Below are 14511 nucleotides of genomic sequence, written 5' to 3'. Positions count from 1 at the left end.
TCCGCTGGCGAATTCTCCTCGAACATCTGCCGGACTGGCAGTCAGAGTTGGTAGCGCAGCACACACCGTTCGGGATTCCCTGCATACACGTGTTTTCGATGCAGAAGTTTGCGTTGTTGGGCGGTCCGCGGCAGTGCCTGTCGACCTTGCACTGGACGCAGTCGCCCGTCCGTGTGTCGCACTGGCCGGTGGTGCACTGGCTGTCCCTCGTGCACTTGCCGCCGGCTGCGCGCTTCTCCTGACAGCGGCCGGCGTTGGTGCAGTACCGGTTGCCGCCGCAGTCCCTGTCCCGGTCACATTCGACGCACGTCTTGTCGCGGCAGAGATCTGTGTCGCAGTCGGAGTTTTGACTGCAGGACTCGCCGAACTTGTAGCGCGGCCGGCAGACGCCCCAGCTGCAGCGCTCGCCGCTGCGGCACTGCTGGTTGGTGCGGCACTCGACGCAGTAGCCGAGCTTGCCGCACGCCCTGCTCAGGCAGTGGTCGTTGTTCTCGCACTTCTCGTGCAGCTGGCGCAGCGGGTCGCAGGAGCCGGACGGCGAGCAGTACTCGCCGGCCGCGCAGTCGGCGCGCGTCAGGCAGACCACGCAGCGGCCCTTGTCGCCGCACTTGCCCGTGTGGCAGTCGCGGTCTCGGCGGCACGCCATGCCGTGCGGCTGCCGGCTGCGGCAGCTGTGCTCGTAGCAGTACTGGTCCTCGCTGCACTGGTCGTTGCTCAGACAGTCGGCGCACACGCCGCGCGGTCCGCACAGGCCCGACCAGCACTGGCTGTGCTCGTCGCACGGCTTCTGGATGGCCAGCTTGCTGGTGCAGACGCCGGCGCGGCAATAGCTGCCGCTGCCGCAGTCCTCGCTGTGCGCGCACTCGGCGCACGTGCCGTGCCAGCAGACGCGCGACTTGCAGTGCAGGCTGACCCAGCACTCGCCGCCGTTCTCGGCCGGCGCCTTGCACTGGCCGTGCAGGCAGAGCTCGCCGCCGGCGCACGGCCGGTACTGCGAGCACTGGGCGCAGTAGCCGCGCACGCAGCTGCCCGAGCCGCAGCTGCCGCCCGAGTGGCACGGTTCGCCGGCGTCCAGCAGCGGCCGGCACTGGCCGCTGACGCAGTGGTGGTCGCCGCCGCACTGAGCGCTGCTCAGACACAGACCGGCCGAGTACCCCGGCCGGCACTGATGCTGCAAACAGCTGAACGAGTGGGGACAGTCGCTGTCGGCGATGCAGGCCACGCACCGACCGGCCACGCATCGTCCGCCGCCCGCGCACGGCCGGTAGCTGTCACACTCGGTCGCCGGCGGCGGCGGGAGGGCCACACAGCCGGCACCCTGTCGGCAAACACACGGCGTCACCGCTTAGCGCCGCGGCGGGTGCAGGCAGGCTACACGGTTTAGGGGTCTGTTTGCTGGTATCTAGTGCCTTTTCACCTTTTCAGGTTGCGTTTATGTGACAAAACGTAGGTGAAGCGATTCAAGTTAAGTTCAGCTAGGATTCATAATTTCTCACACCAGGCACCGATTAGCCGTCTTTTCCCTATGTAACGGCCTGTGAGAGTTTAAATGGGCTCAGCCCGGGGTGGCGTGTCGTTACTCATGGAGCCTAGGTTAGACCATGTCGCTATTTTGTGGCCCACGTTAGATCCTGTCGCTCTTCACGCAGCTTATGTTGATCCCTGTCGCTACTCACATGGCAGGGTGCTGGCTTTGGGTGCAATAGGATGGTCGCCCCGCGTCCCCCGAAGCCGCTGATCGCGTCCTTTAGCAGTCGGAGCCTCGGCTGTCGGTTCTCTCCCTCGGCGCTGTCGGACGATGAGTCCGTGTCGGCCGCCGCTGCCGCCGACACCTGGGACAGACCACGGAAACGAGTAACACGCCGCGTCGGGAACAGCGATACACTCACGACAGCTCGGGAGAACGGAGTGTGCTACCCAGCTCGGGACACGGGCATGATAAGAGCCTCCGCAAAACTACTTTCGTTTGTTGACTGATCACAGAAACCCACATGCACAGCTGATGTATTTCGAAAAGGAAATATTTGGTTTGGAAAGTCTGGTTCGTTTAATGTGTTTGCTTTAACCTTTATTTACTTGCTCAACATAAACGTAAACTTTGTCGCGAAGTCGAGACAAGAACCAAACATAAAGTTCCGTATAAAATGTCAGCTCGTTGGTCGGTTCACCGCTGAGTGTTGCAGCTCGGAGCGGTCGGACACTCACCAGAAGCAGGGCGAGTAGATGCAGGCGCGCCATGGCGGAGGGCGAGCCGGTGACCCGGTCCCAGTGGCAGTGCTGCCGGCCACTGTGTGCGGCGTCATATATAGGCTGCAGCCACCCAGTGTGACCTGCCGGGGCGGCCCGAGAGCCCGCCGGCTGGCTGGCCGCGCCAGTCGGACCGGCTCCGAGTCCGTTCCCGGCCGGTCGGTCCGACAATCCGCCCTGGGAATCCGTTCCCGGCCGGTCCGACTATCCGCCCTGGGAATCCTCTGTCCCTGCCTCACACCTCGGCCCCGTACTCACAAGAATGCCGCGAATGCTAGCTACAGACGGGGTATCGCACAAGATCTGAGCCATGCGAATAGTGAAAAAGGAAATGGGCTGGTGACTGAGGTGTTGACATCGAGCTGACTGAAGACACCAAAATATTCGAACCGAAGATAGGCACTAAACGGTCGCGGATAGTGCCGACGGTATCTCAGTTGAAATCGTTCCTTTGTTTCCTATTATGTAGGGAGGTACTGGTGTTCAATAAGCGTGTCTTCCGGACTCGGATATTTATGTAGTGCGTAGGCGGTCTCGGTAGCTTAGTCGGAAGAGCTATAATGGGCGTCATGCGTGGTTGAAATACAGTTTCAAGCTTTTTTAGTGCTCCATATTTCCGACTTTTAGTCTCAGATTGATATGATATGTCTGACTGTGTCATTCTTTCACTATACTCACACTCAGACCATAAGGCTCCCGCTAACCGAGTTTAGTTGATAAAGTCGAGTTGGCAAAGTCATTCATCCGCCTGGTCCAGGAAAACATGCATTGCGTAAATGTGTCACCCAGGCTTATTCATTTTATGCTTGATGAAACACAAGAAACTGAGGATAAGATGTCAAAACATCTCAAAATTTCCAGAGTGGATCCCATTGCGTCGGCCAAATCTCCACAGGTTGAAAATTCTCCCGGATGAGGCTTTGAAGCTTCCTAGATTTCAGCATATCGCTTGCGTTTGACAACGGTGGTCAAGGGGGCCTCTTATTCTTGGGAGACCTCTTGAAACCGTATGCTTAAACCAAGATTTCCCCTCGTTACACAACCAGTTTATGTTGCGTGTCCGGTAGGCATTCAACGACGATTATCCCTGCGCGTGGTTTTGCCATTTCTTTATTATACATAATAAGCATAGGTACTTATTTATTTAGGTAGGCATATCATAGGTCCGATAAGTCAAATAACTAGGCGTTGATGTCTGTTTTAAAATTATAATAGGGTTATCATGAAGATAAGACAGGTTACCGAGCTGCTAGCAATAGTTCTTAAGTTGCATACCGTCTTGAAGATTTAATGACTATTTACCCAAGTACTGGCGAGTGGCGGTCTTAGCCGGGTTCCAGGGCGTTATTACGTTAGGTATTTGAGCTAGTGCGTACGTTGGCTTGTTTGACGTCGCAGGCTTGTTTGACGTCGCGGCTCGCGCAAGGAGTTCTGAGCTAAAAACTGGCCACATGAAACCATGCTGGCTGCCGAAATAAGTTGCGGAAAACAAGGTTGACCCGGATGACTGGCTAAGCGCTAGCGAAGCAGCTTGGCGAAGTAAAGCCAGTGAACCGCCGAGCGGCTGCTTTGTACTCTGAATAAGGGAGCGCGCGCGGGGTGTGCGCCTACTTTCGCTGTGCTCAGTAAGTGGGCTAAGCGGTTCATGTGAAAGTTAACCGTGTATGTAAGTATAATCCTATCGCCACAAGCTGGATGGATAATCCAGTCATACACCGTATGATCCTTGGATGTGCCGGAATGTGCTGGGTGATAAAATACTCCCAAGCGGTTGGTTCCTTGTGCAAACAATCATAAACGGCTGTCCTACTGAGCCATGGTTTTGCTTCTGTTTGCTATGGAATCAGCACAAAAAAGAATATCAAGCATTGTTCGAAACCGACTAACATCACTAAGAAACATGTTTAGTGGGAGAGCAAAATGTACCTATCGTGCGGGGTAGGTAATCGTTGACTCATGAGGAAGTGAAAGCTGTATCATCCGTAGAATGGACGCATACAGAGGCATACAGAGGACTTACACGTTGAAGTGTCTGATCACTAGCTAGGCATACTACAACAGCATCGTTTGATTCAGGCGGGGGACAGTCGCTGTCGTAATTGCTGGTTAACGCCTGGCTTAATTTCAAACACTGTACATTTCTACAACGCACCGCTATCTCAGCTAGTATCTGACAACCTGGACTGACACTAAGTCTGATACTTACTACACGAACATTGCTTGTGATCCCATATTTACCTTCAGGCGATCCTTTGTGTTCGGCTTCCTCAGTGCTCGCCTACATATGTCACATCAGATCAGTCGGCAACCGGCTTTTGTAAAATTGATCCAGACGTGTGATAATCGTACATTGCCACCTTGTTGAACAAGTATCAGGTGAGATCGCCATGTTCGGCGGTCACAAACTGCGTTCAGCTGACACTTGAGAGATGGAGAAAGCTGCCTGCGTCAATAACAGTGATTTTACTCAGCTCTCAGTCACGTGAGCTGTCGGCTCTGAGTCTGATGCTTTCACGGATGACGGGAAGCGGCGCGGCGATTGCACGGTTCACATCTCAGCCCGCTCCTCACTGTCACTGGCGGCTGTGTCGCCGCCTCTGTTTGACCACGAAGTAGGCCAAAGGTGCAGTTTCCATTCCGGTTAATAGGTGAAGTTACGTAACATCTGGCAGCCATGGCTTGTTAGAAACTGTGGATTGGTGTGTGCAGCTGGTAATCTCGTTTCACACCCATGTTCAGTGATCTGACGGTGTGTGTGAAGTCGGTGACCTTGCGTGGCCCGTCTCTGCCGCCAGTGACGGCGCCGGCCGGTCGGGCGTCTTCCTGGCCATCGACGCCAACATCGAGCTGGCGGAGGAGGACGGCGTGTTCGACGTCTACGGCTACCTGAAGAAGATGCGCCAGTCCCGCCGCGGACTCATCGAGACCATCGTGAGTGGGCGGCGGGTCGGGCGGCGGTGCTGGCCGCGGGGGCCGCGGTTGGCCGGCGGTGGAGGCACCGTGTCTACCGAACTGTCGGCACCAGGCAGGAGAGAGTTGGGAGCCCGGATGAGCGGACGGGATGCTCGTTCATGTTAGGCTAGGTTACGGTACAGTGTCTTTTTCTGGGTGTCGAGAGTGCTGGTGTACCAGAATGAACACGGATGTGTTTGTTAAAACAATTAAAGAGTGTGCGTGTCAGTTATGTCATCGTAATCGAAGCTTTGATAACCCATATGACACTTGTCAACTTCAAGTTTGTGTCTGTTATGCGTTCACTTCGGACCAGCTTCCAAATTCGTTTTCTTCAGTGTCCCGGGGTCAATACAAATTCGTGCCTCAGGCCCAGTAAAAGTCCGTGTCCCTCTATGCCCCAGGACCGGTTCGTGTTCCCCTGCGCCACGGGACCAGTACAATGTCGTGTTCCGGACCAGTACAATGTCGTGTTCCTCTATGCCGCAGGACCAGTAAGTTTGTGTCCCTCCGTGTTTCAGGACCAGTACAAGTTCGTGTACGACACACTAGAGGAGTTTGTCACCTGCGGCTACTCGTCGTTCCCCGTCTCGGAGCTGTCACAGCGACTCAAGGAAAAGGCCGTCAAGGGCCCCGACAAGCTCAACGACTACCAGCGCGAGTTCAACCAGATCTGCCGCCAGGTGCCCAAGTTCACCATCGGCGACTGCGCCGGCGGCCACCGCGCCGACAACCGGCACAAGAACCGGGACGTCATGATCGTGCCGCGTGAGTGCCGTCCCGCCCCGCCCCTGCCCCGGGCTGTCAGCGGGCGGCCGGCCGCAGACGGAGCGGCGGCCCTGACACAGAGACCCAGTGCCGACGGCGCGGTCCCGGCCGGCCCGCCCAGACGACCTGACGCGGACGGGGAGGGGACGCCGACGAGCGTCCGTCCGAGACTGTCACCCGTCTCACATACCGCCCGGGCCCGCGTCCGAGTGGATATTGTTTCTCTGAGCTTGGCAAAGGTCCAACTGAAATCGGTCCAGTAAATTATGTAAGCATATTGCTGCGAGTCGGATTAGGAATATATTACGGCTATGATACTGTATTTGTACTCATTCAGCCCTTTTCTGTGATCCACGATGTGTTGTAGGATGTGTGCGTCTGGTGTGGTTCCACGCCCTTTGTTACACTTGCATGTAAGCGACTCTGTACCACATGAGTGTGGTGACAAAGTCGCGGCGCTCCGGTCCTGCCCGGTCCTTATTGGCGCCCCGGCCCCTCTTCCTGTTATCTGTGAGGTCACGCCCCTATCGCTGTCATCGGTGAGGCCACGCTCCTATATCTTTTGACTGTAAGGTTGCGACCCTGTTGGCTGTGAAGTTTCTCCCCGTCCCCTGCTAGCTGTGAGACCACGCCCCGGCCCGCTGTGTCCCCGGGGTGACGGTCTGCTGGCCGGGCGGCGCGCGGCCTCTGGATGCCGCCGGCCGGGTGTGACCAACCTTTGTGTCGGGTGCCAAGCCCGCTGGACGGCGGCGTCGGACCCCGACTGACCCGCTCCCGCCCGGCCCCGTGTTGCAGCCGACAACTTCAGGCCGTACCTGACCTCATTCCAAGGCACCAGCGCCACCGACTACATCAACGCCGTGTTTGTCGACGTAAGTCCTCGGCCGCCGGCCAGCTGCCGGCGCTCGGCGGGGTGTACCGTAGGGCGTAGGCAGTGTCTCGACACCCACCGCTGACATGACGCGCGTTCTGGTAAGGGGAAGGGAAATGGGATGATCTGCCGGTATCAGAAGCTCTTCGCGGGATTCTGGCGTAACTGTAAAACCCCGCAGTTGCACCAAGTGGCAGACTGGTTCTATGGACGGTATTTGTAACCACTTACTTCACGACTCGTGAGGCAATGGGACTTAACATGGCATTCAGATAAAGAAAGCTGACAACCAAACACCAGTGCAGACTTGTCGGTTAGCGGGGTGATCGGAGTTGCCAGCAGAGTACCCTAGTGAAATGTTTCGAGACTTGGGTGCCAATGCTGGAAATAGGAAGGGTTCTGGGGTTGAAGGGACTGCCGCTTCTGAGATCAATAATGGGTGTCCCTTGAGGTTTGGATGAGTCTGTCCCTTCAGCGTTCTCAGAGCGATAGGCCATCTCTAGATACAGAGCGGAGGGCTGCCCCGTCAGGGATCAGTGATGGGTGTCCTTTCTGGTTACGGAGGACCGGCTCGTGATGGGTGCCCTCTCGGGATACGGGTGGGGGGGGGGGGACTGGCCCGTCAGAGGTCGGAGTGATGCCGCCCTCTCCGGGTAGGGCGGGGCGTCCACCACAGTCGGGACAGCTCCGTCTCGGGACGCCTCACGCCGGTATGCGCGGCCCGCGCCCGGAATGCGGCGCGCCCGTTAATTTGTCAGGCTCGGTTTCACGGCCGGGGCTGCGGCCGCGTCCGGCGTCCCTCGGGGGCAGCCGGGGACCCTCCCCCCCCCCCCCGGACCGGACCACGGACCACCGGCCGGAGCTGGCTTTCCGCGACCCGCTAAATAGTTGGCAGCGCGTCCGGCCGAGTATTTCTGTCGGCGCCACTGCGGCGTCCTGTCCGCTGAATGACATGCCGCCGCTGATAAATATGACGCCACACGCGACTCAAATAGCCGCGCCCGCTGCCCCCGAGCAATATAGCATTGTTTGTGTGACTTTTTGACGTCTGACCTAACTTTTCAAGCCTTAAAATCATCGCGTGTTTAAAGTGGCCGTAATGGCAATGGATGTTCTCGTCTGTTTCGGTTTCGTATTGACTATTTCAATGGCATCACAGCTGAACTCCACCAATGAATTTGGTGCATAATGCATATCACGCTTCTTATTTGCTGCCCTCACTGCCGGTTGGTTTAAATCTGCGCATTGCCATTCATCACCTTGCCCGTGTGACTAATTGCGTTTTGGACCTCAGTTGTCACCCATGGTAGCACTCACTGCTTTGCGTTTACATAGCACCACGTACAATGCGCCGCCGCCTATCCACAAACCGTTGTCCGTTGTCAGCACTCGGCCATTTCCCTCTCACTATCTAACTGGGTGCGCCGCTCAACTGTGTTGCTCCCGCGGCGCTTCACGCCGTGTCCAGTGTGATCTGTGGAGGACTCAGAGGCCTGTGAGACCGCCCTGCTGACCGGTCAGTGTCCGTCCGCCCCCGCCCCCGCCCCGCCCCCGCCCGGCGCCGTCCCGTGCCCCTCCAGGAGTACAACCGAGCGCGCGAGTACATCGTCACCGAGTGGCCGCTGCGCTCGACCCAGAGCGACTTCTGGAGCCTGGTGTACGACCACGACTGCAACTCGATCGTGGTGCTCACCAGTCCTGGCGACAGTTCGGTGAGTGGCCGGCCGGCCGGCGCCGCCCGACCGGCGCGCGTCTGTGTGTGTGTGTGTGTGTGTGTGTGTGTGTGACGGGTGGCGCCGCCGTTACAGGGCTGCACCCACCCGCGCGAGTACATCGTCACCGAGTGGCCGCTGGCGCACACGGTGCCCGACCTGTGGTCGATGGTGTACGACCACGACTGCAGCGCCGTCGTGGTGCTCTGTAATCCGGAGACGTCGCCGGTCAGTCGGGTCTCGCAGCCGCCGCCCCGCCGCAGCAGCAGCAGTTTTTGTGCTGTGTGATCCACGTCACCCTGTATATAGTCACCGCAGGCCGCCGGAGACCTACTTAACGCCACCAGTTTTACCCCGTCGCCACCAGATCAGACGTGTGCCAAACTGATTTAAAGGTCGTCACCTGACAGCCGTCATGTTTGTTTGCCAACTGATCAGGTGGTTTTCTCGACAGCAGTTTATAATCAACTGTATGTGATTGGCCTCTGGTGACTAGCCTTTTGTAATGTCAGTTTGGCACGTGTCTGGTGACCACTCCCGCTGTCCATACGTGCCTCCGCGTCCGGTCGGTGGCGCGTCAGAGGCGTCCCCACCGGCACCTGGCTGCGTCGCTCCCACCACCGGCTGGTTGCCATAACAACGCTGCGCTGCCAACTTAGTTTTTTGCGTTTGTTATTTTTGTGTCTGTTGCTTTCATTCACTGTGATAGTCGCCATTTTGTGCTTGATGCAGCGTGTTGACAATTCACGCACATGAAGACTTTTGTGCTTGAGTTGTGAATACGCTGTCTCTGACGTGTCTTGTAAATTACAAAATATATTGTATAGTGTGTATAGTATATTATATACGTAAAGACGCCCATGTTTATCTGTTTTGCGTTGTTATCGCTGCAGTATTCAGTGCAGGTCACGCTTCAATGATGAAACTGCACACGTTCTGACTGCTTGTACGAAGTATTAGCTGCGAGTGCCGACTGTTGTGCCGCTGAATGGTCGGCGGGCGGGGGGGGGGGGGTCTGCCTCCCGTCGGAGCGGGTTTCAATTTGTGTTGGCGGTACCCCCGGTCGAGGACCCGGGCCGCCCCCGCGTTGGCCGCCGGCCGCCGGTGTCGTCACTCCGTGCCACTGATACCTGCTGGTGGTGCCCGTGCGTGTCGACCGCCGCCAGCGCCCGCTGGCACCTACATACTATAGTGATCAACAACTGAGTGTGTTGAATTCGTCATCTTACCTTTGGTGATGGCTTATTCAGATCTCAAACATCCTAGTTTATCATTGAACTACCTATGGCCGTTTCACAGCCAATTTAGTCGTTAGTTGATGAGCATCTGAAACCGGCTGAGATGAATTCAGTTTTCTGAAGAATATTCACTAGACGACATATTTTGCAAGTTATTGACAGATTGAAAAAAAATGTGATGCCGCCAGTCGATGTACAATGCATTCATGTAACATCGTTGCAATTTGAGCTAATGTGAAATATGCAATTTCTGATTTTGCTTCGGTACTGCTGCTCATTCGAGCAAGGCCATTTCGTTATATGGGTTCTCTTCGATCGTTAATCGCGCAATTTCTCTAGTGTCACCGACTTCAAACCCACACTGTTGCCTGGATCGCTATGGCGGCGATACCCTCCACTCTGCCGTGCAAAGGCAAAAAGTGCTACATGAGGCAGCTTTTGCCTTTGCACGCAGCACTTGTCACCATCGCCGCATGCCCCTGTATTCATGTGACTACGCCGCTCCAACCAGTCGTCAGTGATCACCCCGGCTGCTGAGTTCTTTTTACGCGCCTGTACATAGTTTGTGTAGCACTCATTCACTATTAGAGGACGCATTTACACGTGTGTTAACGCGATATTCACCGTAGAATCGTGTTGGCTGGATACCCTGTAATAGCAGTCATTGCTCTCGTCGATCGTTTATTGTGTGCCATGTTATCAATGAGTGTATGTTCGGATAATGCTGACATACCGCACCGCGCCCCTCCCTGTGTACGTCACTGGCCGCCCGTACCGCAGTGCGGCGCCAGTCTGTTCTGTATCAGTACGGACGGTGGATGTCCCAGGTCCACTGCGATCACTATCAGAGCTCAGAGCCGGTCAGACTCACACAGAATCTGGTCACTCTTCCTTGGTTCACCAGTGTAACTGTGTTGTTTGAGATTTTTTGAGGTCCCGGTGTTTGAGATATCCTGGCCACCACCGCCACCCTGCCGCCCCGGCTGGGAACTCACCCTGTCCCGCCGCGTTACAGAGCTTCCCCCACTTCTGGCCGGAGAGCACGCGCTCCAAAAAGTACGGCGCTGTGTTCACAGTGGAGCACATATCGCACCAGCACTACCAGAACATCAAGTCCTGGATCTTCAAAATCAACAAAAAGGTAGACGTCCACCCACTCATAAAACTGCATGGCTCCGATGTGTTTGTTGCATTCTTAATACGTTTGGTGTTACCATTAGTTTTATTATTTGTTTATTTTGAGTTGTTAATGCGCGTGTTTTTATTTTATTCCATTTTTGCTCTCCTTTATTTGCTGTGCTCGCACTGGAGCGCCATGAGCCTCCAGCCGTCTGTGTGTCGTGTGTCAGTCGTTCTCCGCATGAGCCGGCGCTGCGGTGGGCTCCGCCGTGTGTACTCACCTCCCGACCGTCGCTATAGGAGATCGCGCCCTACCGTAAGACCATCTCCACCAACGTGGATCCGCAGCAGGGATCACAGGTGAGGCGAGGATGGGGAGGGGAGGGAGGGATGGCAGCGGGCCCCGCCTCTCCCTCTGGGGCAGGAGAGGGGGGGGGGAGTCCGACAAACGGTGTCAGTGGAAACTGCCCTGCATAGTTACTTAATCAAAATACTGTGCTTACATGCTTGCTGATGTACATGATGTTCTACTGACGATGCAAGCTTATTTTGATGTAGCTGTTGGTGATTATATGATATGTTGTAGATATGATATGCATAGATTTGATATGATATAGGTATATTATATGCATGTATATTTGATATAGATATATGATATAGATGTATGATACGAATTTGGTTGATATTGCTCGTTCCTAGTGTTTCTCTTGACCGGCTAACTGACACCTATGACACCTACCTTTGTTACTAGGCCGAATTACATTAGCCCAGCTCGATGGATTCACGCTACTTCGCAAGTCCATCTCCCATCACGCCGTTTGTGGCACCGTATGTGACGCCGCCCCTCCGTCCGTTCCCCCAGATCGTCTCGCTGACGGAGCTGATGGCCGGTGTCAAGGCTGAGGTGAAGACGTGCCAGCTGTTCCAGCTGACCTGCTGGCCGGCCGGCTACAAGGTGCCCACCTCCACCAACGCGCTCGTCGAGCTCATGAACATGGTGGAGCGGTGGCGGCAGCGCTCCGGCTACGGGCCCGTCGTCGTTGTGTCGCCGTGAGTGCTGTGGATAGCCCGGTCCGCCGGGGCTCGGGGCGTCCGTCCGGTACCGTGTCCGCGCAGTGTCCTGCCGATAGGTGACAGCACTGGTGGACACGCCGCCGGGTTGTTGGCTTATGTTGCACTGTGCCGAAAAGACGATCCACGGAATGTTTGAGGTTCAGACGGAATGATGGATGACATCGGGCTGAGGCGGTCATCAGTTGGTGCGCCGCCCGTGGCTCTGCTGTCCCTGGGGACGGGTGCAGGGATATGACACCGAGTCGAATAGCAACCGCGCCATGAAAAGTTTACTCCAGTGGAGGTCCTCCGTCTCAAACTCATCTTCTGTTGGCCGTCAGGCCCGGAGCACGTGAGAAAATGATTGATGAAGGGCCGGGAGGGTCCCGGGGATAGAAAAGACGAATGATCGCTGGCCTCTCCCGCGTGCCTTGGTGATGTGGTGATTAATGATAAAGGCGGGCCTTGGAGAGCTTGCTGATTTGACTAGGGTGGAGTCACAAACGTGCCAGATGAACCGATGGTGCTGGGTTTGAGCCGAAGGAGCGCACATTGTCCCGGGCACAGAGCGGGGGCGACTTTCAGTCATAGACAGCGATCATCGTTTCAGGGTCGGACAGCCATAGCAGCTCCCGAGGTCGACCTGTTGAGCGGGTGTATACTGCTCAGTGCTCAGTCACATTTCCCTCTGACCTCTGTCCCACTGACCCGCACCCCTCCTCCCGCAGTGACGGCCAGTGCCCATTGGGCGGGCTGCACTGCCCGTTTACATTTCCCACTGTCCCACTGACCCGCAACCCTCCCTCCCGCAGTGACGGCCAGTGCCGTGCGGGCGTGTACCGCCCAGTGCTCAGTGGCATATCCTCCCTCTGTCCCACTGACCCGCACTCCTCCCTCCCTGCAGTGACGGCCAGTGCCGTGCGGGCGTGTACTGCGCGGCCAACGCGTGCATCGAGCAGGTGATCCAGCACGGCGAGGTGGACGTGTTCCAGGCGGTCAAGACGGTCCGCCGCCACCGGCCGCAGCTCATCTCAAACATGGTCAGTGCCGCCGGGGTGGGCCAACCAGGGCTATTGTAAAATACTTATGTCAGCATTCTCCAGAACAAAGCAAATGCATCCAAGCTATCAGTTTAAATGCAGCTTGCTTTCTGTGGTTCCTATGCTCCCGGTGCGTTTCATTATTGTCATTGATGCTGTCGCTGTGCCGATTGGGTGCGAACGCTGCTGCTGGTGTGCGCTCGTGTTGATAGGCGTTGACAGCGAGGGCATCTTCAGGCTCTTTTCAGTGGTATGTTGTGGTACTCAGTATTTGGATGCATATCCGCTAGTCATTCTCGACGTTAAGCATCAGTATAAGTCAAGGTTGTGCGACTCAGGCGCGTTTCTGTCCATTTTTCAGACCGAGTACAAGTACTGTTACGACTTGGTGTTACACTACGTGCTGCACTACCTGAACCAGGAGGCGAGCGGCCACTGAGTGCGGTCGGTCCGTGTGACGGTCGGTCAGGCCGGGCGGGGCCGGTGTGTGACTGTGGTCTGTGGCCGCGGCATCCAGTGAGCACAACTGCGCCGGCCGGTGGCTGATCGGACTGTGATTGTGCCGTGTGACGGCCGCCGTCGTCGGACGCCCGCGGGCAGCGGGGACGTCCTCCGGCGCAGTCGGCCCGCCGAGTGAGAGAGACAAACAGCACGCGGCCGGCAGGTCCCGGCGCGAAATAACCGGCTTCGTAGTGGGCAGACGGGCGTGGGCTTATCTGAAGTAACAGCTCGGTATCTGAGTATCTGTGACTGACCTGTATCGCTGTAGGGGCGGTATCTAACGTCGTGACGGAGAAAACGTGTCGCCTTATACTGTACCTTTGAGATCTGTTCACGTGAGAGCGAGTGTGGCGCCCTCGCGTGGTCACCCGCGGTGGGTGTGTGACGGCGGTTTTATCCGCCCTGTGCGACTCCGCTGGACGGAGGTCCTGCACAGTGGAGACTCGCGCCGGCCAGAGCTTGACAGGCCCGATTAGCCATTACATTGTGATGCTATTTTAGAGCAAGAGATTCATATACATAAGATAGGGTGTATGTTTAAGCGGGGGATGCCGCAGTGGGTCGATCCACCCTCCACGTCCGTTTAAGGTGCGATATTTTACGACTGTTACAGATCTAAGTTGGGGCGGTATTTGTATACCGTGCCTTCCGGAGCTGGTAGGCGGTAGGGGCGCAGCTGGGGCCGTGGCGGCAGCTATGGCTGACAGTGTAACCTGTGCCCGAGTGTCCTGTGTATCTGTCAGACCGTCCGTCTCGGCCGGGACTCCCAATGGGCGACTCTGACTCCCAGGTCTGGTGGCCTGACGCTCGGCAGTGGTCAGCAGATGATACAGAGGGGTCCGCCACCGGTCCGCGGCGTGGGCTTTCCGAGCTGCCGTACACAGAGGGCGTCACTGAGCGGCCGCTTCCGACAGAGCCCGTATCCGAGCCGGGGTGCAATGTTTTCGGAGGACGCCGACTGACCTGTTTTGTACGGTGAATGACGAGAATGCAATATACGACGGATGGTA

At 56.6% G+C, this 14511-nt stretch overlaps 1 protein-coding gene across 8 annotated transcripts in view; it reads left to right on the top strand.

The window, feature by feature from the left end:
* The window catches only part of LOC122365459 (receptor-type tyrosine-protein phosphatase S-like), a 70695-nt gene extending 56184 nt beyond the window's left edge, over positions 1-14511 (top strand). For 3 of the 8 annotated variants that reach the window (XM_043336661.1, XM_043336662.1, XM_043336663.1), the window contains 9 exons: positions 5043-5178; positions 5721-5967; positions 6763-6839; positions 8419-8550; positions 10804-10929; positions 11208-11267; positions 11770-11957; positions 12865-13000; positions 13362-14511. In XM_043336661.1, the coding sequence (XP_043192596.1) occupies positions 5043-5178; positions 5721-5967; positions 6763-6839; positions 8419-8550; positions 10804-10929; positions 11208-11267; positions 11770-11957; positions 12865-13000; positions 13362-13439 (1180 nt within the window). In that variant the 3' untranslated portion in view covers positions 13440-14511. Of the gene's footprint in view, positions 1-5042; positions 5179-5720; positions 5968-6762; positions 6840-8418; positions 8551-8646; positions 8779-10803; positions 10930-11207; positions 11268-11769; positions 11958-12864; positions 13001-13361 lie in introns of all 8 variants that reach the window. The other 5 variants (XM_043336665.1, XM_043336667.1, XM_043336664.1 and 2 more) reach the window with 3 other exon arrangements.

This window comes from Amphibalanus amphitrite, unplaced genomic scaffold (assembly GCF_019059575.1).
Source record: "Amphibalanus amphitrite isolate SeventyFive unplaced genomic scaffold, NRLGWU_Aamphi_draft 000740F_arrow, whole genome shotgun sequence".
NCBI lineage: Eukaryota > Metazoa > Arthropoda > Thecostraca > Balanomorpha > Balanidae > Amphibalanus > Amphibalanus amphitrite.
This window is presented reverse-complemented; position numbering and strand designations above follow the sequence as displayed.